This window comes from Drosophila grimshawi, unplaced genomic scaffold, assembly GCF_018153295.1.
Source record: "Drosophila grimshawi isolate 15287-2541.00 unplaced genomic scaffold, ASM1815329v1 contig_1367, whole genome shotgun sequence".
NCBI lineage: Eukaryota > Metazoa > Arthropoda > Insecta > Diptera > Drosophilidae > Drosophila > Drosophila grimshawi.
Window position 1 is genome coordinate 6,590,838 of NW_025062889.1, and position 23,784 is coordinate 6,614,621.

The 23,784-nt window shown below is 40.1% G+C and overlaps 7 protein-coding genes across 9 annotated transcripts in view; 2 read left to right on the forward strand and 5 right to left on the reverse strand.

Annotated features, from left to right (window-relative positions):
* LOC6560251 (dual specificity protein kinase splA) overlaps window positions 1-23,784 on the forward strand; it is an 80,728-nt gene that overhangs the window by 32,472 nt on the left and 24,472 nt on the right. The window lies entirely within an intron of this gene.
* On the forward strand, window positions 6,832-8,012 carry LOC6560797. Its single transcript, XM_001985896.2, has one exon. It carries the CDS (start codon window positions 6,871-6,873, stop codon window positions 7,771-7,773), a length of 903 nt encoding a protein of 300 aa, XP_001985932.1. The 5' UTR covers window positions 6,832-6,870; the 3' UTR covers window positions 7,774-8,012.
* LOC6559364 lies at window positions 8,051-9,194 on the reverse strand. Its single transcript, XM_001985897.2, has one exon. The coding sequence runs from the start codon at window positions 9,035-9,037 to the stop codon at window positions 8,159-8,161; it is 879 nt and encodes a 292-aa protein (XP_001985933.2). The 5' UTR covers window positions 9,038-9,194; the 3' UTR covers window positions 8,051-8,158.
* LOC6560281 lies at window positions 10,346-11,445 on the reverse strand. Its single transcript, XM_001985899.3, has one exon. It carries the CDS (start codon window positions 11,308-11,310, stop codon window positions 10,477-10,479), a length of 834 nt encoding a protein of 277 aa, XP_001985935.2. The 5' UTR covers window positions 11,311-11,445; the 3' UTR covers window positions 10,346-10,476.
* On the reverse strand, window positions 12,785-13,928 carry LOC6560282. Its single transcript, XM_001985900.3, has one exon. It carries the CDS (start codon window positions 13,811-13,813, stop codon window positions 13,091-13,093), a length of 723 nt encoding a protein of 240 aa, XP_001985936.1. The 5' UTR covers window positions 13,814-13,928; the 3' UTR covers window positions 12,785-13,090.
* Window positions 14,596-18,610, reverse strand: LOC6571023. Of its 3 annotated transcripts, none has more exons than XM_043216386.1 (2): window positions 16,315-18,610; window positions 14,596-16,059 (listed from the first exon to the last, which is right to left on the reverse strand). In XM_043216386.1, exons 1-2 carry the CDS (start codon window positions 18,544-18,546, stop codon window positions 14,671-14,673), a joined length of 3,621 nt encoding a protein of 1,206 aa, XP_043072321.1. In that variant the 5' UTR covers window positions 18,547-18,610; the 3' UTR covers window positions 14,596-14,670. The 3 variants fall into 3 exon arrangements, with proteins under 3 accessions (XP_043072321.1, XP_043072320.1, XP_043072319.1); XM_043216385.1 differs by having other exon boundaries at window positions 14,596-15,878; window positions 15,930-18,609; XM_043216384.1 differs by having other exon boundaries at window positions 14,596-15,855; window positions 15,907-18,609.
* Window positions 19,492-20,545, reverse strand: LOC6560250. The gene has a single exon (XM_001985901.3). It carries the CDS (start codon window positions 20,416-20,418, stop codon window positions 19,690-19,692), a length of 729 nt encoding a protein of 242 aa, XP_001985937.1. The 5' UTR covers window positions 20,419-20,545; the 3' UTR covers window positions 19,492-19,689.

Here is a 23,784-nt window from a genome sequence, read left to right on the forward strand (position 1 = left end):
GCAACAACAATAAGCAAAACCCATACTAGACTAAGCATAAAAAAGATGCCACAATTGCGATAATTTTTCTATTTGTTAGAGCTGCGTTTGTGGCCCCAAAAGAAATTGGCCATGAGCGAAATGTAGCTGGTCTTAAGCCAGCATTAATATTTTATGTGATTATTCGTGGCCAACGAGGGCGGGCAAGGGGAACTAAGCCCAGTTGTTTATTCAAGCCAGCCATGCAACGAACAGTCCCAAGTCACAAGAAAGAAAGAGCCGAAGTCGAGGTTGCAGTTGGAACTCAAACTCAAACTCGAACTCGATAATTGCAATAAAGGCGCATTCTTTGGCCATTTAGCCGAAGGCGCTAATTCGTTTATTATGAGCAGGCCAACTGGCTGGAGTTGCAATTTTCATAGATGCACTCTGCAGATGGCTAACTAAATTCACAAGAGGAAAATGCATAATTTTTTCCTCTGTTTGTCTTGGGTGTGGCCCCTGGTCAGGAAAAGCACTAACAATGGCAATGGCAATACGAGGGGGCAACAAGTATGCTGCTTTTGTTTGCTTAATGACTCAAGCTGGGCGGCAGGCAGGAAATCGGGATATAAGAAAATGCAGAACAGAGAAAAGCAAATAAATATATATAAATAATGTATTTTTATCTTATGTATATAAATCTGCCAGTACAGACATTAAAGCCAAATTGAGAATTAACATAAAACGTACTTTTAACAACGTCTTACATTATAATTGATTTAAGCAATAATTAATGTGGAATTTATTTATTTATTTTTTTGTATAAAGTAGAAGTCAGTTTATTGTGCTTGAAATGCATTTTTTAAATATATAATCCAGTAACTATATAATATATACAGTTTTTAGTTTATATACAAAACAATCTGTACACATAAGCTCGATATACTAAGTATAGTTTATAGAAAGACAAGGAAGTATAGCTGTAAATCAGACTACTTAGCAGTAGTCGTTGTTAGAATATTAACCTGCTATGAAATACTTTTAATATTTAGTTTGAATTTAGTTTTCTATAAAATTTGCTTTATATACACACGTTAATCCCATTACAGACCATACTCTGGCAATTTGGAGGCCAACATCTGTTGGCTGCTGTCTTTGTTGCTGCCGCTGCTGGTCCGCGCAACTAATTAAAACATACAATACCCAAATTAATTACTAAAACAGGTTAACTTGTGCGCAATAATAGTCATCCATCCACTCACTTTGGCTGGGTCAACAGTGGCCACAGCCTGGCGACGACATTGCTGCCACACTCACTCCTCTTTCCCCGCCTGCAGCAGGTTGCCACCTCTCTGATGGCGCCAAGCGAAATTTGTTTGAATAATTATTGCAGTCAACTGTTGTGGGTTGTCCCCGGCTTCATTTGGTTGCGATACGAGCGACCTCTTTCTATAGTGGCTGTGGCAGCACATCAATTGTTTTATTAGTTCGTACAATGCCGTTGGGTGGTTATGTAAGGGGTGAGCAAGGTGGTGTATGTGCAACGCTTCAGCGTCATGTGTCTTCTATTCAAATATTCTGCCTCGACATATATGCTATGTGTGTATTCACTAATAACTATTTTACCTTAGCGACATGTGTCGTTCCCCAAAAGCCAACACCACCTTTTTTCAGTTATCCTTGGGCGAAAAGTTTGCTGTGCTGTTTTTGGCTTGTTGACTCTGACACTGCGCATATGTCAGCTGCGGCACTCATAATTTATTGAAGCACATAAATTTCACTTAATTGGCATTGACAATAATAAAAAGAGAACAACAATACCAAGAACAACAACAACAACAACAACAACATTGGCAACAGTTAGTAACGATATATGTATATTGAAAAGTCTTCGCTTTCAAATGCACATTAGTTGCAATTAGCCAAAAGACTAATTACATGGTGCCCCCCATGTTTAATACAGGGTGCCACGAAATGTACTTATTTGAAGCTATTATCAATTAGTGATAGACAATTGCGTTCTAGTTAATAATTACTTATTATTACTTGCTTGTAGCGGGTAGCAATTTAATAAAGTAATAAAGATATTTTGATGAATCGGATGGACATTAAGTTCATATATTCAGCAGGGACTTTATTAAAGCCTAATTAAATTTCTGTTCACAGAAAGAACAGATACTTTTAAAATATTTTACTTCTTCAAACTCTGCAAAAAGTTATAGTAATGATATATTTGCTTACTGGAAGCTCTCAATTGCATTTTTACTGTCAGCCCTTTAAAATGTTTGCTTTCGCATAAAATCTCTCAGCAACTTGCTGCACCTTTTAGTCTCTGTACTGGCAAGTTTATTAACTAGCTGGCAGGTCCTGTGGCATCAAGGAGTCGTCGCCCCGGCGGCCATCTAGGCGTATTTAAAAACTCGGCTAAATACATTTTTAATTATGATTTCACGTTAATAATTATGACCTAAGCAATAACAAAACGAGTTGCAAGTTGCTCAGGCAATGGCTGTTGTTACTGCTGCGTGCCTACAACTGCCTCGAACAACAAACACAACTAATTGTGGTTATATGCTACGTGATACCCAGCGGAGTCGCGAATGCTTTAAATTAATAATTGCGGAGAAAATGGCGCAGGCGACTTTCAGGCGCGTCGATCCGTTTGCATGTGCTTCCAAAATGCGAGTGAAAAAAATAATTAATACACTTAATATGTAATTATTTCAATTAAACGATACGTATTGCTGTCCCCGGACCCGAGCGTACGTCCGTCAGCGAGTCCTTGTTACGTATCGCTCCCATCCGTTTGATTGCCCAACCAGGGATATTAGGGACGGCCTAATTGGCATTGGACTGAATGGGGTTTATATATCCAAGCTCGGCTCTGCGCAGATCGACGATAGACCATGCGCATATTCGGAGTAGCAGCAGCAGCAGCAGTCACATCCATCAGTCAGATCAGCTAAATGGCATGCCTGGATAACCGGTTTTTGAGCTGACCAACAATTTGACTTAATTATAAAATGTCGTGCGACTGTCATTACAATAAATTTTATTTGGTCAAAGTTTGCAAATTGCCGGCCGAACCATAAGCCGAACGAACTCTTTTGGGGCTGCCCCTAATCACTACATATAAATTAATGTGGACGCAAGCAATCGCCAATAATATGTTGCCAAGCACTTAACTTAAGCAACATGTTGCCGAGGTGTGAATGCAAATGAATGCAGAGTGAGAATGTGTGAGAATTTGTGAGAAAATTACAACCTTGATTCAGTACGTTATTTGTGTAAGCTTTTTTTATTTTATTATTTTGATATGCATGTTTCAGTTGTTGATCAATTATTGAGCTTATTTATTATTCATTTGTTATTTGATAATCAGCTGATGCGAACAAGAACAAGGATATTGAGCTGCTGATAATATGCTTGAATAAGCACAAGATCATACAGTCAGCTGTAGTTGAGCTTTGATATATGTTTACCGTTGTTGTTTGGCAACATGTGGCAGCAGCAACATTTAATTATTGCTTGGCTTGGCAGCTGCATCAGCATCAGCTTATTTTCCTTTTTTTGCCTGCAATTATTGTGCGATTAGAAAGTTTGCCGCTGCCACATATTGATATACAAATGCCGCCTAATATTTCCACATATTTTTGCATGTGGCAATGACGTTGCGTCCGCTTTCCAAGTGGGTTAATGGCATATTTATTTATTACGGCCATTAGCCGCGACTTTCCTTCCACGAGCGTTGCAAGTCGTTCTGGCCATTTCGTACATTCTTATCGCTGCTCGCTCTCCTACGCTCTCTTTCTCTCTCTCTCTCACTCTCTCCCTCTCTCTTTCTCTCTCTCTCTCTCTCTTTCTCTCTCGTTGTTGCTCTGCGTGGTAGCAGGCGCTCAGCAAAGGGCACTCGGTGGTTATTGGAAGCCCTCACATACAGGAAATACTTATACTGAGAGCAGGCATAAATACTTCTACTTGGACACTTCTTAGCAGCCAAGAAAATTCCTATAGGCATGTTTCTGTGTGCGTGTGCGTGTGTCTGTGTGTATCTGGGAGAGTGTGATGCGGTGTGGTGTGGTGTGATGTGGTGTTGTCTGTGTGTGGTGGTTCGGCATGTGTGAGAGTGTGGCAGGAGCATAGGCTTAACTTATTGATGCTGCTTGGACAGAGTAAATTAAGTTTAGACTATAGCAAAACGAACAGTTTTCATTTAATATTAATTTTAGTACATGAAATTCGATAAGGAAGTGATATATATTTAAGAATATATTGTAAGAATAGGAATATTTCTAGAATACATTTCAATTATTTTAAGCAAAGTGTGAAACTTTTAAAAGAAATTATAATTTTTCTAAGACATATTTAATTTATAATAAAATACATTCGAATTCAATTTGGAAATCCATATTAGTGTGCAAAACGTTGATTTCAAATAATAAACGAAAACTAATTTTTATAATAATTGATTTAAGCACTGCTCTGTTATAAAGAAGAAAATCCGAGTCCAATTCTTCAAATTCCGCAAACAAGCACAACTCATGCTTTAGACAACTGGCCACATTCACAATTTGATTACGTTATGTCCGGCAGCTATTTTAGATTTGATTTTCACACTCACACACACACACATACTTATATATATATATGTATAAATATATATCTGTATAGATATATATATTGTGGTGTTCGCTCTTGTGTTTGGCTGCTGCTCCTTGTCGCCTCGAGTATTTTTCATATTTTAATTTAAATTAGTGAGAGACGAAGAGAGAGCGAGAGACACACTCGCACACTGACATTCATGGAGATGCTGGCACTCACTGGCAGACAGCGAGCTGTTATAACTCATTCAGACTCGTGCTCATCTGCGCTCACACTCACACTCACACTCACACTCACACTCATACTTACTCATACTCATTCTACGCTTAACGCGCTGATGTATGCTAATGAGCCGCATTGTGCTGGGTCCGGTAGTCGAGTCTCTCTAACTAGGGGCCCGTCCATAAATATGCATAATGCAATTAACAACCAAATGTAATTGCAAACAAAAAAAAAAAAAATAGAGAAAAAATAAAAAAACAAATAGCGGAGAGAGGAGAGATAGAGAGAGAGAGAGAGAGAGTGCAGAAACAAGCAGTGACAAACCACCCGCTTCACAGTGACTGTGACTCCGACTCCGACTGCGACTGCGACTGCGACTGCAACTCGTCAGCTGTCACAGGCGGTGACTGTCCAAATCAATGTTGGCAGCTGGCGCTTTTGCATGTGCTTTCCTGGCTCTTAACCTGTTCCTTGCGCACATTTTAATTAGGCTATTAAACAATTGCAGAACGCATGTTAGCTGACTTTCGAGACCCCCATTTCCCCACCGATGCTTCAGCCGCCCACTGCAAACCAGTTTCTTGGAGTATCTTTTGGCCATTTGGGCACTCGGCTCGCAGTTCCGTCTCAAATGCTGCGAATCTGTGCCAAATATTCGACTAGTGGTAAAAAGAAAAAAATGCAACAATTCACAGCCGAAAAGCCAAAATAATCCGTTGCGTGCCTCAGCCTGGCCAAAAGGCAAAAACAAAAACAAAAACTTGAGACTTGAGATTGCAGCTCTCTGTCAGCAACAGCGCTGTCTCAATTCCTGTCTCTCTGTCTTTGTCCCTGTCTCCAGTTGTCTGTTAGCCTTTTTAGTGAGTTTTGGCTGATTGGGCGAGCGTTTTGCCTTGTTTTGCATTTCTTTGCAAGACTTTGTCTCATGACTGCGTAATAAAATGTATTTTAATTTGGCTAAATGTTCAATTAAATCTAAACATGTGCAGCTTGTTGTTAACCGTTTGCTGTTCCCTGTCAGTGCTTGGACTTTATTGTTATTTCAGGAGATAATATTGAAAAAAATTTGTCGAAAAACTTTTAGTTCAGTTCCTGTTCATGTACAAGCTGCATCGACTTTAACCTCACTCACATATTACAATTACGGTTCGATACGAGAAAATTTCTGAAAATTAGTCAAATATTTTCAAAATCAATTTTGTGGTTTTTCAATAAATTTTCAACAAAGAGCATCGGGATCAGCAGCTAGTGATAATGGCGGGCACCTCCATTGTGGCAACAATCTGTGCGGAGCGCCTGACCAAGTTCCTGACACGCTACTCCAAAGCTCAAGCGGGCAACTTGCGTTGCAACATGCCAGTGGAATCGATTAAGCAGAACATCACATCGCCCACTGTTCAAATGGCCGCCGCGGATCGCAAGTATTTGCTATGGCAATCGTTAGCTGAAAATCAATTTCAATTGCCGCTTCTGGAGAAGCCCAAGTCACTGGACAATATCTATGATTTCACTTTGCAACGGCGAAACATCCGACAACAATCAACATCGAAGCTGTTGAACAAACAAGGCTGGGCTTCCCTAGCTGACTTCTTTTGAGAAATTAGCTGCAGCAAAGGCTCGTGCCCAGGCCCTTGGTCAATCTGCCTGTGTTCTATATCGGGAGCTATTGCAAAGATTGAACTATCCAACAATGTGTCCAAAATATTAATAGGTGTTCTCTTATATTTTACTTGTATTCTGGCAGCATCTCTCTTCTACAACCTTCGAGTGTAATTTCATCACATAACTTTGTGAATAAACTGCAATCGATTGTGGTAGATTGTCGCTGCTGCAGCAGAAAATTATTAAAAAAATCATGATATTGTAATTAGTGCATTCGACTTTATAATTTCTAATTTAGCGATAGAGTTTTGACGTCACGTTGAAAGTCCTCATATTTTGTTCGAGCTAGTTAGCCTGGCTAAGTAGATCGTTCGAATATCGTTACTCCCTTTAATAGTATTGTTTTAATAAGCTTTTGGTCTGTACCTTTGGAATTGCATAAGAAATTCAAAATTGTTCGATGAGATCAATAACAACACTGCAATGTTAAGAAATCTGGTCAAGAGTCTTACCACCTGTTCGATTACAAAATACAAGCCATTTTATTTATCCAACGTCAAATACTTTGGCAGCGGTAAGCCGCCCTCGAACCATGATAATAATTCACCGCTTGAGTGCCCGGAAACGAAAACCGAAATTTGCCAGCCGCTCTCGAAGCGGCAATGCAGTCCAACAGATCCACCAGTGCGGCCATGCAATGAACAGGATTGTTCACCTAATCCGCAATATTCCTGCTGCCGAGATGCGAATATAGCGAAGAATATTTGTGAGATGCCCGTTAAGGCCAAGCCAAAGCCCAAACAGTTCGTCTCCATGTGGCCACAGCCAATAAAAGGGAAGCCCATGGAGTATACGATGTGGAACTATCCGCCCGAGTGTTGCCCCACATGCCCAGATGTGCCCTTCGACGCAATGTATTATCGTCCGTCGGACAAGTGTCGGCAGTTTCAGCGCACCTGGTCGGAATGCTGTCCAAGGATGGTGCCCAAGCGTATTTGCTGCTGGTGCGATGCCATTCCGCCCGAGGTATCGCGTCGCTGCCTGCCCCTATGTCCACGCACCGCCTGCACGCCGACACATGAGAAGAAGCGTATGGAATGTGAGAACAGGATGTCAACGGGTTGCCCCCGTATCACGATGCCCTGCTGTCGAGCCGCCCGCGTTCCGGGCAAATGCCATCTGACTCGGCAACGTACCTTTTGTGAGAAGGTTAAGTGCCCCTTTCCCAGCTATTCGGAATGCGATCGCATGGAGCCAGCTGTTATCATGGAACGTCCGCCCGAATGCCGTTGTTTCCAAGTTGTTAGCGCATGCGATGCTAACCGCCATCGGTTTGGACCTTATTGGTGCCCCTCAATTAAATGCGTTGATCCGTTTAAACTATAATGTTAATTTCAAGAGCTCATGCTGTTTATGCAATATAGTTTTAAACGTTTTAAACCATTTTCCAAAGCGGCAAACAAAGAATATCGATATACAACTCTTCTTCCAGTATTTTCAATAGAAATGTGCAAAACAGAGAAAATAACACTATTATGTATTTGAGACAAGCCTTTTGATAACATGACAATGAATCTATACTCTGACATTAACTCCAGCTCAAAAGAAATAGCCAAATAAATCTTTGAATTTAGATATACAAATATTTGCAAATATCATCTATTATTTTCAGCAGCATTGATTGCTCTGGAACAGAAGCTTAAATGATGATGCCTCTGTTCCAGAGCAATCAATGATGATAGCTCGTGAACTGCTTTATACAATAGCTGAATTAGCAATAGGAGCTCTTTATGTTAAACATTTCACGTCGGTTGTGCAATGCAAACATTTGGCAAAAGTTGAGGATTTCCCGGCATTCCTTTTGACGCCGTACTCGGTGGCTTGGTCTTCTCTCCGAAAAACATGGACAGGGTGCACGTAACCGCTTGCAAGCGCTGGGCGCTCTATGGATTCTACAGCCAAGTTCGCAGCGCTCTGGCTTGCAACAGGGCCAAAACAACTTTCTGCATTTGTCATTGGACTTGTGTGCGCAGAGTTTTCGCATGCGGACGTAGTCGAAGGCGCAGGCAGCCTGGGGACACCGTTTTTTGACGCGTCTCTGCACCTCAGGCGGTATGATCTTATCTGGGCAGCAGACTTTCTTCAAGCGTTCTTGCACCTTCGGACATTCAACCCAGGTGCGCTGCAAGGATCTGCTTTTGTTTGACGGAGTGTAGAACATTGCATCGAAGCGTGGATAAAGATCTGGACAGCTTGGATGATTGTGGGGTATGCTGGAATGTGCCCACATCGAGCGAAATGGCTTAATCAGGCTATCCAGCTCCTTCTCCTTCGCGTTTCGCTTCGGCCAAGCATGCGCACAGGGAGTGCAAGAGGATGCTCGTTGCACGCAGCACGGTGGTTCCGTTAGCTTCTCCCGTTTCTGTCGCTCCAAGTCGAGCATTTGCTTATCAAATGGTACCTTCAGGGCCAATGTATTACGTGCTGTCCAGCATTTATCTTGGACGAAATGGCACTTCGGATGTGGTGGTTTGCAGGGTGGATCTGGAAATGAACTCTGGCATGTGAGATTGCGTATTGCAGAGGAAACGATGGGTGTGCGCCATATAGGAGCCAGCGTTGATAAAACCGAGGAAAATTTCAACTGCATAGCCGAACTAATATTTTGATAGAAATTTAGAATTTGATATATGCTGATAGCAAGATTTAAGAAAGCTCCAGATATGATTAAAAGGGACTAGCACTCTGCGAAACGGGCATCGAGAGCGTCGTAATCATCCAACTTGCGCTCGACCCAGAACTCTTGAAGGATAGTCCCTAAGACAAGGGACGTGATCGACTCTTGAATGGACAGTAACCGACTATTGCTTCTGTGCACCTCTTAACCAAACCTGAGTTCCGATGGTAAGCCGACCACGCTTCACACATGGAGGGCGACACCCTACAGCCACATTCCGTGGGACAGCTGCCCCGCATACCGGCTTGATCACTCTCGGAAAAACAGGGAAATGGTGCAACTTCCTTCTTGCAATTTAAATGTCTACGAACCCTGAGACATTTTAGTTGTAATTTCGTTCCAAGCTTACAATTTGTGCCTAACAATGCCATATGGAACGCATGTTTCTGAGTGGCAGTTAGGGGTGGAACCGGAGGAGACCTTGGGCGGCGGCAGCTCGGCGTATAATATTCTCTGTCAAAGCAACAGGCTTTCTTTGGCTGAAGATAAATCATTGCACACTCGGGCCAAGTGCGCTGATATCGCCGACTCTTGTTCGAGGGCTGATAATAACATATATCGTGCTTAATTAGCTCGCAATCAATCTGTTTGGGTCTTAAGATCCGCATCAATTGTTCTGAATAGTCTTTCCACAAGCTCATATCAGAAGGCTTTGGTGATGCAATGGGCTTGCAATGGATATACTTCGCCAGGCATTTAGTCGTTTGCTTGTCGCGCACCTGGACACATTTACCAGGCGTGGGCTCATAGTTGCTCCCGTGGTAGCCATGTTTAGAAGAGTTTACTAACACGTTTGTTAACGTCACAGTGCGCTGCAAGATCTGAGATGCAAAGAGTTGTTTTAAAAGCATTTTATATTTTTAATTTTAGAGAAATTTGAAATTTTCTTTGCCAAAATGAGTACTAAAATAAAACAACTTTCAGTAAGCTATGGAATTTATAGCTATTGAGAGTGAAAGTATTTTAGCAGTGTTATCCCATCCGTGGATATGGATACCTTATTTGGTGGATCACTTAATTATTTTGGCCAACAGAGCTACCAAAAGTACTAAATTAAAAGAATCGATGGCACTCTCAGCTCCCGAGATTTATTCATTTCTAGATATCCCAAAATGTCATGTTGGATCTAATTTGGCCTTCGCCCTTAATTGCAGACCTCTCAAATAAGAGCATTTATTCTAAGACATTTCAATAATTTGCCAATTAGCAACACAAAGCAAGCAATGTTCAGCGAGCCTAGATTTTAATATTTTCAAATTGTGAATTGTGGATAATTATTGTAATAGTTGAATGCAGCTTTGTTATGATTTATTAATGGATTTTATCGGCAGTCGACTGGTTGGATTATTCGCTTATGATTTCTTGTTTCGGTAGTATTCCCAAACACTGCACATAGATGGAGTCAGGAGGCAGTTGCACTCGACTCGTGGCGCCGACGGCAAAGGATCTATGAGACACTCGGAGAATGCCGGATATTTGGTTAGACGCTTGCGACATTTGCTACGTTTCCTGCCACCTCTCTTGCAAGAGGGCGGGACAACGCTTGGCTTACAATGGGGCATTGTAAGACGTGGACAAAGCGTCTTTTTCATTGGCTTGCATGTGCGAAGGTTCAGTTTTGGAGCGCATGGGTCAACTTCCTTTCGCTGACAGGATGATTTCACAACTGTGAAACGCCTTGGCTTGCGACGCTTAAATGTTACTGGCTTGTGCATGCACTTCATTTTAATTGCTTGCCGCTTCAATACGAACTTACACCAGGTGCGCCGATATTTGCGCCTTAGCTTATCGGTTGGCTTGTAATGTATCAGATCAGCACGGGGCACATCAAATGAACAAGGATCCTTAAGGCATCTCGTTTTCCAATCGATAAAGGCATCTAGCATAAATTCTGGATCGGTGCGGCATTTGTACTCTGTTCGACGTAGAGATTGCCAGCATGGATCCTTGTTTTTGAATGGATCAGGCTTCTTCAATTTCTTCAGGCCTTTGCGGGCTGGCGGAATATAGTAGGCTTGTACACAATCCTCGCAAGACTCTGCACCGTACAAAGTGTCCAAATAACGCTTCGATGTTATCAAGTTTGTATTGCCGACAGCTGCAAGAACCTGCCCCGGGCACTGTTGATAAGGAGACGCATTAACTATGCGTTGTAGCTGACCGAAGCTCCTTTTTAAAGATTGCATCTTGAATTTAGACCAAAAATTTTTAAAATCAAATAGTCAATTTTTTTTTATTTGGACCGAAAATGAATTTAAAAGTATATGGAAACTGAAAAAACTTCAGCTGTTTTTTATTCCGTTTTCCAGAAAGTCTATTGTAAAAATGATTATTATGTTCAGGTTCTTGTAGGATATTCGAAATGTCATTTAAGTAAAAATCCAGGCTAAAGTGATTAAAGTTTTCGAAAGAATATTTTTACATCTAATTAACTACGCACATATAATTCAAATACAAAGGAAGATTTACGCATATACAATCGTGTTCCACATATAATATTGCAAAAGCCATCAACAAACAAACCGGGATCTATTGTTAAGAGGCAAATAAAGATGAAAATTATTTTACTTACGCAAAACTAACGCAGCAATTTAAGTTCCATAAGAATATCAGTACACATAATTTAATTTATTTTATTTACATAAGTGGTTTACATCAAAAGGTACTACTTAGTAAAGAGAAAGCACTTAGAGAGCACCGATTGGAGTGATTATGGGTTAATAAATCGGTTTTCGTACTGTTTGCCTTCTGGACATCAGGTTTTCGAACCACCGCAACCCCTTCGCTCATCACCAGTGGACCAACTTTCTTACGAGTAAGCCTGAAGCTACGTGTGCGAGGGGGATGGGTATGGGTAGCCTCAGAAATGGATTGATGAGATTTGAGGTCGTTCCATCCCCTGAAATCGGTCCAAGTGCGGTTGTAGATGCGTTCCTTTAGGGTTTTCGGCTTGTAGTATGCCAGATCAAATCGCTTCTCTGACATCGAGTTAGGAACTGCATCTTGGTACCCCATGGTGCCCTTATACGTCTTTCCTGCCACGCCCAAGCCAGTCAATTTGATGTCTTCCGTTAAGCGTGGTCGATAGATCAGTTGATCGGCACTGCTCCGAGTCGTCGCTTGCTTGCGTAGCTCCCAGCAGCTATTATCTAGGATATTCGAATTGGCAGCCAAATGGAGGCTACGTCTAGAATCTATTAAAATTTCACATATATGATTTAAGTTTCGCATGGTCGGATTTGGAATTTGGTTACTCTGCTCAATGTTCTCAAAAAGTTATAAAAAAAAGCAAACAAACAAAATGTAGACTTTTGTAGTTGCTCCACAATATTTGAAATGTAAATGAGTTTTAGAAAATTAGAAATAGAGAGTATGGGCTTCAAATAACGGGGCTACTTTGTTTTCACTTTGAAATGCCTGGAGTCCGATGACAAAATCTTCTTGTAAAAAAGTAGTAGGACTGGTCAATCATAAACAACTGGTAGCTACCATACCCATAGATTATTTTAACTCACGAACCATTGCGATTGACTATGTTTATGATATACACTAATCGGCAATATTACTAAAACTGCAATTTTAAGCACCTTCAGCAAACGGGCGGCGAATAAATGCGAGAATAATAGACGCAGACAACTTAAGATATAAGATTTAATAGTATGATTTAACAATTTATAATATATTATTCGAGTTTTTTTTCTTTCCGTATTTCCAAATGGTATTGACTTTGAACCCAAGATAATATCAGCACCATTCTATGACAACTATCCAAACGTGTGTTTATATATGAACTTTAACCAACTAGTTTCCATTAGATCCAATACAATTGTTTAATTTTTTCTTTCAAATTTGGAATTTGAAGTTCTTACTTGCTCTGCTGTTATCTTGGTGAGACTTCTTTATTTTCAACCTTTCGCGTTTGTTCCCAATTAGAAGTTAATATCAATCGATTATGTCGATTTTAGCTTAGACTTCGCCGCACTTTTTAATTGGTTTCTTCCCCCTGGCTATACGTCGACGTAATATTGCCCAAGCATCACAAAGGGCAGGGAGGTCTAAGCAGCGACACTCGACCGGAGGCAACGGTATCATGGGATCCTTTTTGCACTCGGAAAAACTGGGATAGGGCGTCTTGCGTTTTTCACAGTTTCCAAGACTGGGGAATGCACTCTTGCACTTAGGTGGACGGCGTCCAACTTTGCAGCAAGGCGCTGTAATATAAACACATTTTCCCTTTTTGGCGACCTTGGATCCTTTAGCGACGGCTCTGCGCTTGCGACGCTTGATCTTTGGGCGCCTAATTTTATCGTAGACACAGACTTTTTTTGGCTTAATTAGGAGGCGAGGGCATTCGTTCCATGTTATCTGATATTTTCGTTTTCTCTTATCCGATATACTGTAATATTTCATATCATAGCGCAGATCCAAAACACAGATATCAGATGGCTCACAGTCCTTTATTTTCCACATTGAGACCAGGGGCGGTTTTTTGACCGGCGGCTTGGGAACATGGAATACCGTCGGACGCGTTGTGCCGCATTTGTCGTTTATTATAGTTCCACACTTTGAAGTTAACTGCTTTCCACATTTTTTTCCTGCATATTTTCGCAGTGACTGAAGCCCGGGAATAATTGGGTTAAGTCGAGAAAGAGAATTAAAGTTGACCGAACGACATGGCGCAGAAAACATTTTGTTAATGTTCAGCCAACAAATATTTTTTAGATTTCTGAAAATGTTTCACCTGGAATTTAAAAAGAAAAAATTACGAAAAACCCGAAAATATTAAGAAATTTCGAAAGTTTTGGAACGACAATCACAAATACTATGACTCTGGGGTGTACAAAAAATATGTCTACTGAAATTTTTGAAACATTGGCTCCTAAGATCAAAAATTATTTTTCAGTTTATGTAAACAATTTGCATATGTTTTGTGCATGGGATTGTCAATAATTATTCGAAATTAAAACAAAAACAATGTCCTTTTCTTTACGATGCGACCTCTATAATCCTACACTTAAATTTAGAAACACAGATTGTGTCTGAAATACCTGTGCAAATATCTATTATTAACAAGTTGGAATTGATCGTATAGAGTGAGAAATACTCTGACTTCAGTCTAATAACAAGTGGCAAAGAAACTTGCTGCAGAGATTGGATTGTGACAATTAGATTAGACGTGCCGCGACCATACATAAATACACATTTAAAATTTGGCGATTCTTTCCCCAAAAACAATGGGAGATATATGCTTAAGCAATTTATGCGACTTTACGCTTTGAAGGGTGTAATGTAATGTTCGTGTAGCTGAAAATTGATATGACGATCCTAGGGACATGTCATCAAAATTCTAGCTGTCATTTACGATATATAAATGGGACGGAAAGTCACACAGAACATCTATACTCTCCATCCTGGAAATCATGGACCGAGCAATTCGTTACCTCAGTAAATACGAAATGAAACAACTGAACTATATTAAAAATTAATTTATTTATGATTTATGCTTTGATGTGATAAATGATATTAGCAATTCGAATTTTAAGTAATTAGTTAAGTAAGCTACAAGCTGCTCTCAAGGGCTTTTCTTCCATTTGATTTGTGCAGAACACATCGTCAGTTAATTCAATGGGATTCTCTTGCATTCGCTTGGTACCGAAGACTTCTGCAAATGATCCGCGTGGATTCTTTTGCATTTGCTTTCTGCAGAAGATCTTCTCAAGCAGAGCTAGGGGTTTTTCCTCCTTTTGCTTACTACAGAATATTTCTCCATTGAAATTAGCAGGCTTCTCTTCTTTTTGCTTGCTACAGAATATCTCTCCATTGAAGCTTGCAGGTTTTTCTTCTTTATGCTTGGTGGAAAAGATTAATCCATTCACAGAGCCGGGCTTTTCATCCTTTTGCTTCATGCAGAATATCTCTCCATTGAAGTTAGCAGGCTTCTCTTCTTTTTGCTTGCTACAGAATATCTCTCCATTGAAGCTTGCAGGTTTTTCTTCTTTATGCTTGGTGGAAAAGATTAATCCATTCACAGAGCCGGGCTTTTCATCCTTTTGCTTCATGCAGAATATCTCTCCATTGAAATTAGAAGGCTTCTCTTCTTTTTGCTTACTACAGAATATCTCTCCATTGAAGCTTGCAGGTTTTTCTTCTTTATGCTTGGTGGAAAAGATTAACCCATTCACAGAGCCGGGTTTTTCATCCTTTTGCTTCATGCAGAATATCTCTCCATTGAAATTAGCTGGCTTTTCTTCCTTTTGCTTACTACAGAATATTTCTCCATTGAAGCTTGCAGGTTTTTCTTCTTTATGCTTGGTGGAAAAGATTAATCCATTCACAGAGCCGGGCTTTTCATCTTTTTGCTTCATGCAGAATATCTCTCCATTGAAATTAGCAGGCTTCTCTTCTTTTTGCTTACTACAGAATATTTCTCCATTGAAGCTTGCAGGTTTTTCTTCTTTATGCTTGGTGGTAAAGATTAATCCATTCACAGAGCCGGGCTTTTCATCCTTTTGCTTCATGCAGAATATCTCTCCATTGAAATTAGAAGGCTTCTCTTCTTTTTGCTTACTACAGAATATCTCTCCATTGAAGCTTGCAGGTTTTTCTTCTTTATGCTTGGTGGAAAAGATTAACCCATTCACAGAGCCGGGCTTTTCATCCTTTTGCTTCATGCAGAATACCTCTCCATTGAAGTTAGAAGGCTTCTCTTCTTTTTGCTTGCTACAGAATATCTCTCCATTGAAGCTTGCAGGTTTTTCTTCTTTTTGCTTGCTACAGAATATCTCTCCATTGAAGCTTGCAGGATTTTCTTCTTTATGCTTGGTGGAAAAGATTAATCCATTCACAGAGCCGGGCTTTTCATCCTTTTGCTTCATGCAGAATATCTCTCCATTGAAGTTAGAAGGCTTCTCTTCCTTTTGCTTGCTACAGAATATCTCTCCATTGAAGCTTGCAGGTTTTTCTTCTTTTTGCTTGCTACAGAATATCTCTCCATTGAAGCTTGCAGGTTTTTCTTCTTTATGCTTGGTGGAAAAGATTACTCCATTCACAGAGCCGGGCTTTTCATCCTTTTGCTTCATGCAGAATATCTCTCCATTGAAATTAGAAGGCTTCTCTTCTTTTTGCTTACTACAGAATATCTCTCCATTGAAGCTTGCAGGTTTTTCTTCTTTTTGCTTGCTACAGAATATCTCTCCATTGAAGCTTGCAGGTTTTTCTTCTTTATGCTTGGTGGAAAAGATTAATCCATTCACAGAGCCGGGCTTTTCATCCTTTTGCTTCATGCAGAATATCTCTCCATTGAAGTTAGCAGGCTTCTCTTCTTTTTGCTTGCTACAGAATATCTCTCCATTGAAGCTTGCAGGTTTTTCTTCTTTATGCTTGGTGGAAAAGATTAATCCATTCACAGAGCCGGGCTTTTCATCCTTTTGCTTCATGCAGAATATCTCTCCATTGAAGTTAGCAGGCTTCTCTTCCTTTTGCTTACTACAGAATGTTTCTCCATTGAAGCTTGCAGGTTTTTCTTCTTTATGCTTGGTGGAAAAGATTAATCCATTCACAGAGCCGGGCTTTTCATCCTTTTGCTTCATGCAGAATATCTCTCCATTGAAGTTAGCAGGCTTCTCTTCTTTTTGCTTGCTACAGAATATCTCTCCATTGAAGCTTGCAGGTTTTTCTTCTTTATGCTTGGTGGAAAAGATTAATCCATTCACAGAGCCGGGCTTTTCATCCTTTTGCTTCATGCTGAATATCTCTCCATTGAAGTTGGCAGGCTTCTCTTCCTTTTGCTTACTACAGAATGTTTCTCCATTGAAGCTTGCAGGTTTTTCTTCTTTATGCTTGGTGGAAAAGATTAATCCATTCACAGAGCCGGGCTTTTCATCCTTTTGCTTCATGCAGAATATCTCTCCATTGAAGTTAGAAGGCTTCTCTTCCTTTTGCTTGCTACAGAATATCTCTCCATTGAAGCTTGCAGGTTTTTCTTCTTTATGCTTGGTGGAAAAGATTAATCCATTCACAGAGCCGGGCTTTTCATCCTTTTGCTTCATGCAGAATATCTCTCCATTGAAGTTAGCAGGCTTCTCTTCCTTTTGCTTACTACAGAATATTTCTCCATTGAAGCTTGCAGGTTTTTCTTCTTTATGCTTGGTGGAAAAGATTAATCCATTCACGGAGCCGGGCTTTTCATCCTTTTGCTTCATGCAGAATATCTCTCCATTGAAGTTAGCAGGCTTCTCTTCCTTTTGCTTGCTACAGAATATCTCTCCATTGAAGCTTGCAGGTTTTTCTTCTTTATGCTTGGTGGAAAAGATTAATCCATTCACAGAGCCGGGCTTTTCATCCTTTTGCTTCATGCAGAATATCTCTCCATTGAAATTGGCAGGCTTCTCTTCTTTTTGCTTGCTACAGAATATCTCTCCATTGAAGCTTGCAGGTTTTTCTTCTTTATGCTTGGTGGAAAAGATTAATCCATTCACAGAGCCGGGCTTTTCATCCTTTTGCTTCATGCAGAATATCTCTCCATTGAAATTGGCAGGCTTCTCTTCTTTTTGCTTGCTACAGAATATCTCTCCATTGAAGCTTGCAGGTTTTTCTTCTTTGTGCTTGGTGGAATGGATTAATCCATTCACAGAGCCGGGCTTTTCATCCTTTTGCTTCATGCAGAACATCTCTCCATTGAAGTTAGCTGGCTTCTCTTCCTTTTGCTTACTACAGAATATTTCTCCATTGAAATTAGCAGGCTTCTCTTCTTTTTGCTTGCTACAGAATATCTCTCCATTGAAGCTTGCAGGCTTTTCTTCTTTGTGCTTGGTGGAATGGATTAATCCATTCACAGAGCCGGGCTTTTCATCCTTTTGCTTCATGCAGAACATCTCTCCATTGAAATTGGCAGGCTTCTCTTCTTTTTGCTTGCTACAGAATATCTCTCCATTAAAGCTTGCAGGCTTTTCTTCTTTGTGCTTGGTGGAATGGATTAATCCATTCACAGAGCCGGGCTTTTCATCCTTTTGCTTCATGCAGAATATCTCTCCATTGAAGTTAGCTGGCTTCTCTTCCTTTTGCTTACTACAGAATATTTCTCCATTGAAATTAGCAGGCTTCTCTTCTTTTTGCTTGCTACAGAATATCTCTCCATTGAAGCTTGCAGGTTTTTCTTCTTTATGCTTGGTGGAAAAGATTAATCCATTCACAGTCCCGGTCTTCTCTCCAGATGAAGTGGCAGATTTTTCTCCCTTCTGTTTTCGGCAAAAAAATACTCCATTAGCAACAGATTTCTCTTCGATCTGTTTGCGGCCAAGGACTTCTCCAGCACGGGATCTCACAAGCATAAATCTAGCATTTGAGCTAGTGCACAAGTAGCGGCATATTGGCGTTACAGCACGAATGCCGTTCATTTTTCCAATAGATAGCATTCCGGACATTTTCTGAATTTAATATTTAATATGTTTCCGAATGCAAACAGAAAGGAATCCCTTGTAATTTTGTTTTTTTTTTTTTTTGCCGAAAAGCAGAAGCTGAAAATTTTGATATTTTTAAATTTGTATTTTTCTATTGTTGATTCGACCAAAGCTTGTCGTAGACTAACATTACTAGAAATCAAACTTTACTAGCTGCCTGAAAAATCGAAATATGTTGGCATATGCCTACTATGATCTATGAAAAACAGTTTTGATGTAGGTAATTGTACTAATTTTCGACTACAATGTAAGCAGTGCTTTTTCCCATAACTGGTTGCAATTCTACTCAACCCATTCTAACTGTGGGTAGGTAAGTACTCCATTTAAGACCCCAAAGGGCAAACAATAGAAATGGGTTTTGTAAGGATTCTTTCCTGTCCTGATGAACTTTATATTTAGGGAACTATATTCAACACGCCTCTTCAAGAATAGGACGCACAAGTGAAATATGTGTTTTAGTAATGTTGGGATCGTCAAATTCTTTTGACAAGCTCCTGTTGAAATCCAGGACGTCAAAGGCTCGATTAGCAGAGGAAAAAATATGCTTGTCAATCTTAAGCGAAAATATTGACATTATTAAAAGAATACCCAAATCATCAACAGGCTCTATTTGAAGCCTCTGTTCAGTCAGAGAGTCAGCAGAGGACAAGCAAAGTTTTACATCATCGAGAGTGAATTATAACGGACGGAAGGTCATTTATAAATAGCATGAATAACAAGGGACCAAGGGAATTCCTTGCGATAGTCCGGAAGTATCTGGACAGCTTCATTATTTTGATATCCAACTAATTGGGTCATTTGAAAATCGCAGAAGATAAAGTTTGTAAAGAGTGGTTTACAGAGTCAAACGCCATACTGAAAAGCCCAACGAATCCATTTGCAATTTGTTTTGAAAACCCTTAATGCGAATGAGTTAGTGACATTAGATCTTTATTTCATGAACCCATATTGGTAGGATATATACGTATTACGATTTGTAAGCACAGCCGTGTCTTAGTTTATTAAAGTAACATATCAATTGAATATATGATCAATATGAAAATGAAACTTTAACTGAGTAAGGATTATAATTATCATCCAGGTAGCCGCCAACAAAACCAGTAATTTTTATTTAGGCCTATGGCATGGATTCATGTTCGTTGTGCCACTATTGAGACGCCTGTTCAACACCCTGAGCAGATCGCACATTGGTATCTCATCCCAGCATTGGCACTCAGTTCTTTTCTTCCTGCGCGGTTTCGGACGAACGCACTCAGAGAAGGCAGGATATGGTGCCTTTATCTTGACACAGTCACTGGGAGCACGAATCAAATGACATTTGATCTTGGAAGCCACCGGTCTACAGTGTGGCATTTTGAGCCTTGGACATTTTTCCTGTGGGTCCGGGCACTTGAACATCTGGCAGGCCGTGGGTGGCTTGAATTTTCGCTGGCGACGCTCAAAAGGAGGACGCTCTGACGTGATATAGCAACATATCTTCTTGGGCTTGATCGCCATGGGAGGACAGTCCACCCATGTGATTTGGTATTTGCGTTTGTTCTTGTCCGACTCTGTGTACAGGCATTCGTCAAAGCTGGCAAAGTCCTTCTCAGGGCAATCCGTTTCGCAGCATTCCTTCTTAAATTTGATCAGGTCATAGAATGGAAATGTTTTCCGGATATTCTTAGCGCTACGTGGCTTGGGGTGCTTATTTACGCAAGAAACCTCCTTCTTTTTCATACACATGGGAGAGGGCTTGTGTTTCTTTGCGTAGCTTCGAATAAGAGATTCTGCCATAAATCGTGATTTTGCTAGCAGGGGACCGGAGCCGTTAATTGTTGACTTACAAAACATCATTGTTTTAACTTTTACAAATTTAGAACATGAAATATTACATAGAAAATTTATTTTTTTACCGAAACTCTGAAAGGGGTAAAATGTATTATTGAAGTGAGCTCTAAGCCCCTATACTAGACAATGACTAAACTTCGCATAGTATAAAACTAAATTCAGCTTTACATTGACAGATATAGTGGAGCCTACTTTATTTCACAAAAAATCAGTTACATATTTTACTTAATTATTTAATAGATGTATTAATTGATAAATATATTACCTCATTCTTTCCATCTCGAGCAGATATCTTAACTGTTAATCACAGAACGCCTATTAACCGTCTATCTATTTGTCTGTTCATCTTCTTGCATCCTGGACTACTTATCAATGTTAATGCAAACCGAAGTCTCTCATCTCATATGCAAATCATATTTTAGGTTCCTGCTGCGCATGTGCAAATGCGAAAAAAATAAAAAAAAATATAAGTAAAATAAACAAAAATTACAATAAAATGAAAAACACAGATCTGAAAGGAATGAAAGTCAAGGGGTACTGTGTGCCATATTAAAGTCGCTTTATAACAAATTACCAATGCAGATATATACACACAAATCAGTTAAGCTCAGCATCTATCAGCATATGCCCATTCTAGATACATACACATACATGTATGCATGCAGGCCGCATTTATTTGAGTTCGACTTCCAGTTCCAGTTTGGAGTTTGATGTACGAGCGCGTCGACCAAATGCATGTGCATAATCAAGCGAGCCCGCTGGAAACACAATTGAAATGAGTGGAATCACATTTAAGCAGCTGCCAAAAGGCAAAGCTCGACTTCAACATAATTGATGGATGGATGGATGGGATGGCATGGGTTGGTTTGGTTTCGTTTCGTTTGAATCGGTTGCTTTAGTTACCTGGTAGTACTTCCTTGGCTGCCTTCCTCTGTTCGCATCCGTAGCTATATCTTTCGCCTACCCGCCTAAATAATGATGTCGCATTATTTATGCCGCGCTTGATTTGCATAGGCATAGTGAGACGGATCTCGAGCTGTTGCTGTTACTGCTGCTGCTGCTGCTGCTGACGCTGCAAAGGCAGTGCTTTCTTTAATAAATGTTTAATTTATAATTGATTTTCCCTCAACACATTCACATACTACAAACAACACATATACGTGTATCCACACAGACAGAACGCTTCAGCCTCAGCCTCAGCCTTAGTCTTAGCCTTTGCCTTAGCCTTAGCTAAACCTTATAACTTTTACCCAGCACACGAGGCAACTGAACCGCAAAAGGATTTTGCCCGCGCACGAAAACACTTAATTAATTCGCACAGACAAACAGGCTGTGTGGCAGGGGGGCGGAGACAGAGCCCACCCAACTGGTCAGACAGCTACAACTATAACATACACACACACATAGGCACTTACATATATATTATATAAATAATTAGAAATTAGAATGGAAAATGTATGCAAACCAAGTTGACGATAACAACGCCCTGGAAGTATGACGCCCACAGTCCATTTCCATTCAGCCCATCGAAGCATATTTAAAGTGTAGCCAGGGCGACGTCGACTTCGACTGCGACAGAGACAGCACTATGCTACTATATGATTTAAAATATATATGTATGTATGTATATACGTACATACGTAGTCCCATTCAGCTAGCAATCCAAGACCAGGCGCAGAGTTGCCAGGCGGCTGAAAGATGTTGCCAATCTCATGAGTAATTTCGATTCACATTGAAACCTTAGTTAATTAGAGTTGGCATGATGATAACATCAATCGATATAATGAATCTAAATAAGCTTCAAATAATTAATAATATATTATTCTTGCACTTTTCGCAGTTTAAAAGTAAATATATAAGCCAGTATTATATTTAATAGTTCTGAAAGTCTAGAAGTTAGTGGTCATGTATGTACTATTAATTTTAATATTATTCGAATATAAATGTATTATAGTTCATATTAGTAAATAAACCATTTGCGAGGCAGTCCTTTCATTTGACTTTGAAGCATGCTTGTTGAATTGCCAACTCTAATTGCTTAATTAATTGAAAACTCGCTAATCAACCCTGCTCAAACTAATCAGCGCATATTCGATAACAAAAGGCGCTTCCATTGCCTTTTAGCTGTAGGCAGAGTTATCGGCAGGACAGCGTCAAGGACCACAAATGACGTGGGGATACATTTGCTGCTAATATCCGTTTACGTCTTTAGTTGAAGGAAAATTACAATATTCCGTGTGAGATAGTTTGCCTGACGCGGGCAAGCCGCACACCCACAATGTAACTCTACAAGCACATAGTTTGTATATACATATGTATATAGAGCTATAGATACTTTTCTATCTAATTTAAATTTCACAATTTTGTGCTGTAAGAAAAACGCCATGCGAAAAATGAGCTGGGGCCTCAGCTTGGGTTTGGGTTATACGGGCATGGTTCGGGTTCTGTACCGGATTAAAGCCCGGCAAGTGGACACAGACAAGAGCCTAGTAAGGTGGGTCGATGGTATGGAGGAGGTATGAGGTTTCGGTTTTGGGCTTTTGCTTTGCTTTTGCGTTTTCTGCTTAACCAAATTATATTATGACTTGTTTAAAATTCAAATTTGAAAACACTAAAATCATGTTTTCGATGTCTGGCCGTCGTTGTCCTTCTCCACGCTGGGAGTTAGGAGTAGTTGGGGATATAGTTTTGGGCAAGGGTTTAAGTAGCGCACGCGGCAGGCACTTGGCATTGGAGGTGGAGGAGGAGGAGGCAGTAAAGGGGGTGGTTTGGTATCTTTGCCTTTAAATGCGCCACTCGCAACTTTGACTGTGTCTGTGTTTTTCTCGGCCGGCTCAAGGCAATGTCCTTTCCTTGTATATCCTTACTGCCTGTGTGTGTGTGTGTATGTGTATGAGCCAAAACATAGTTTCAACTAGCCACATAAATTTTGCATGCCACTGTTACTGTGTGTGTGCCAGTCGCTTGCCATTCGTAAACTTGCCTTTAAGCAATTTTAATGATTTCATTAGTTGAAGCCACACAGCTGGCAATTTAGTCAGCCCATTTTCTAGCAATGAAATTGATTTTATAATCGAGAATTTGTAGTGTCTTTAAATTGAGCTATTAACTGCAGAAAATTGATGTTTCTTACCTATTTAATGTTGGTTAAAGGCAGTCCACAATTTTAAATAAATAATAAAGTGAAGAAAGAGAAAAAACTTAAAGGATATAATAAATCTGGAAATCTAATGTAAAATATCTAAGACTGGGTAATAAAGCAAATTTATCACCATTAAGCACTCTCAGAGGATTTTTAGAAGATATATTTGACTTATAGAAATCGTATAAATTTGGAATCACACTCAACAACCACCTGGCTTGTCCTAACCA

Excerpts from the sequence above, each read along its gene's own strand:
- LOC6560797 (XM_001985896.2), top strand. The coding sequence starts at position 6,871 with ATGTTAAGAAATCTGGTCAAGAGTCTTACCACCTGTTCGATTACAAAA.
- LOC6559364 (XM_001985897.2), bottom strand. The coding sequence starts at position 9,037 with ATGCAGTTGAAATTTTCCTCGGTTTTATCAACGCTGGCTCCTATATGG.
- LOC6560281 (XM_001985899.3), bottom strand. The coding sequence starts at position 11,310 with ATGCAATCTTTAAAAAGGAGCTTCGGTCAGCTACAACGCATAGTTAAT.
- LOC6560282 (XM_001985900.3), bottom strand. The coding sequence starts at position 13,813 with ATGTTTTCTGCGCCATGTCGTTCGGTCAACTTTAATTCTCTTTCTCGA.
- LOC6571023 (XM_043216385.1), bottom strand. The coding sequence starts at position 18,546 with ATGTCCGGAATGCTATCTATTGGAAAAATGAACGGCATTCGTGCTGTA. Across the intron at positions 15,879-15,929 it reads CACCAAGCATAAAGAAGAAA|AACCTGCAAGCTTCAATGGA; the intron begins ATCCTGCAAGCT and ends AAAAAGAAGAAA.
- LOC6560250 (XM_001985901.3), bottom strand. The coding sequence starts at position 20,418 with ATGATGTTTTGTAAGTCAACAATTAACGGCTCCGGTCCCCTGCTAGCA.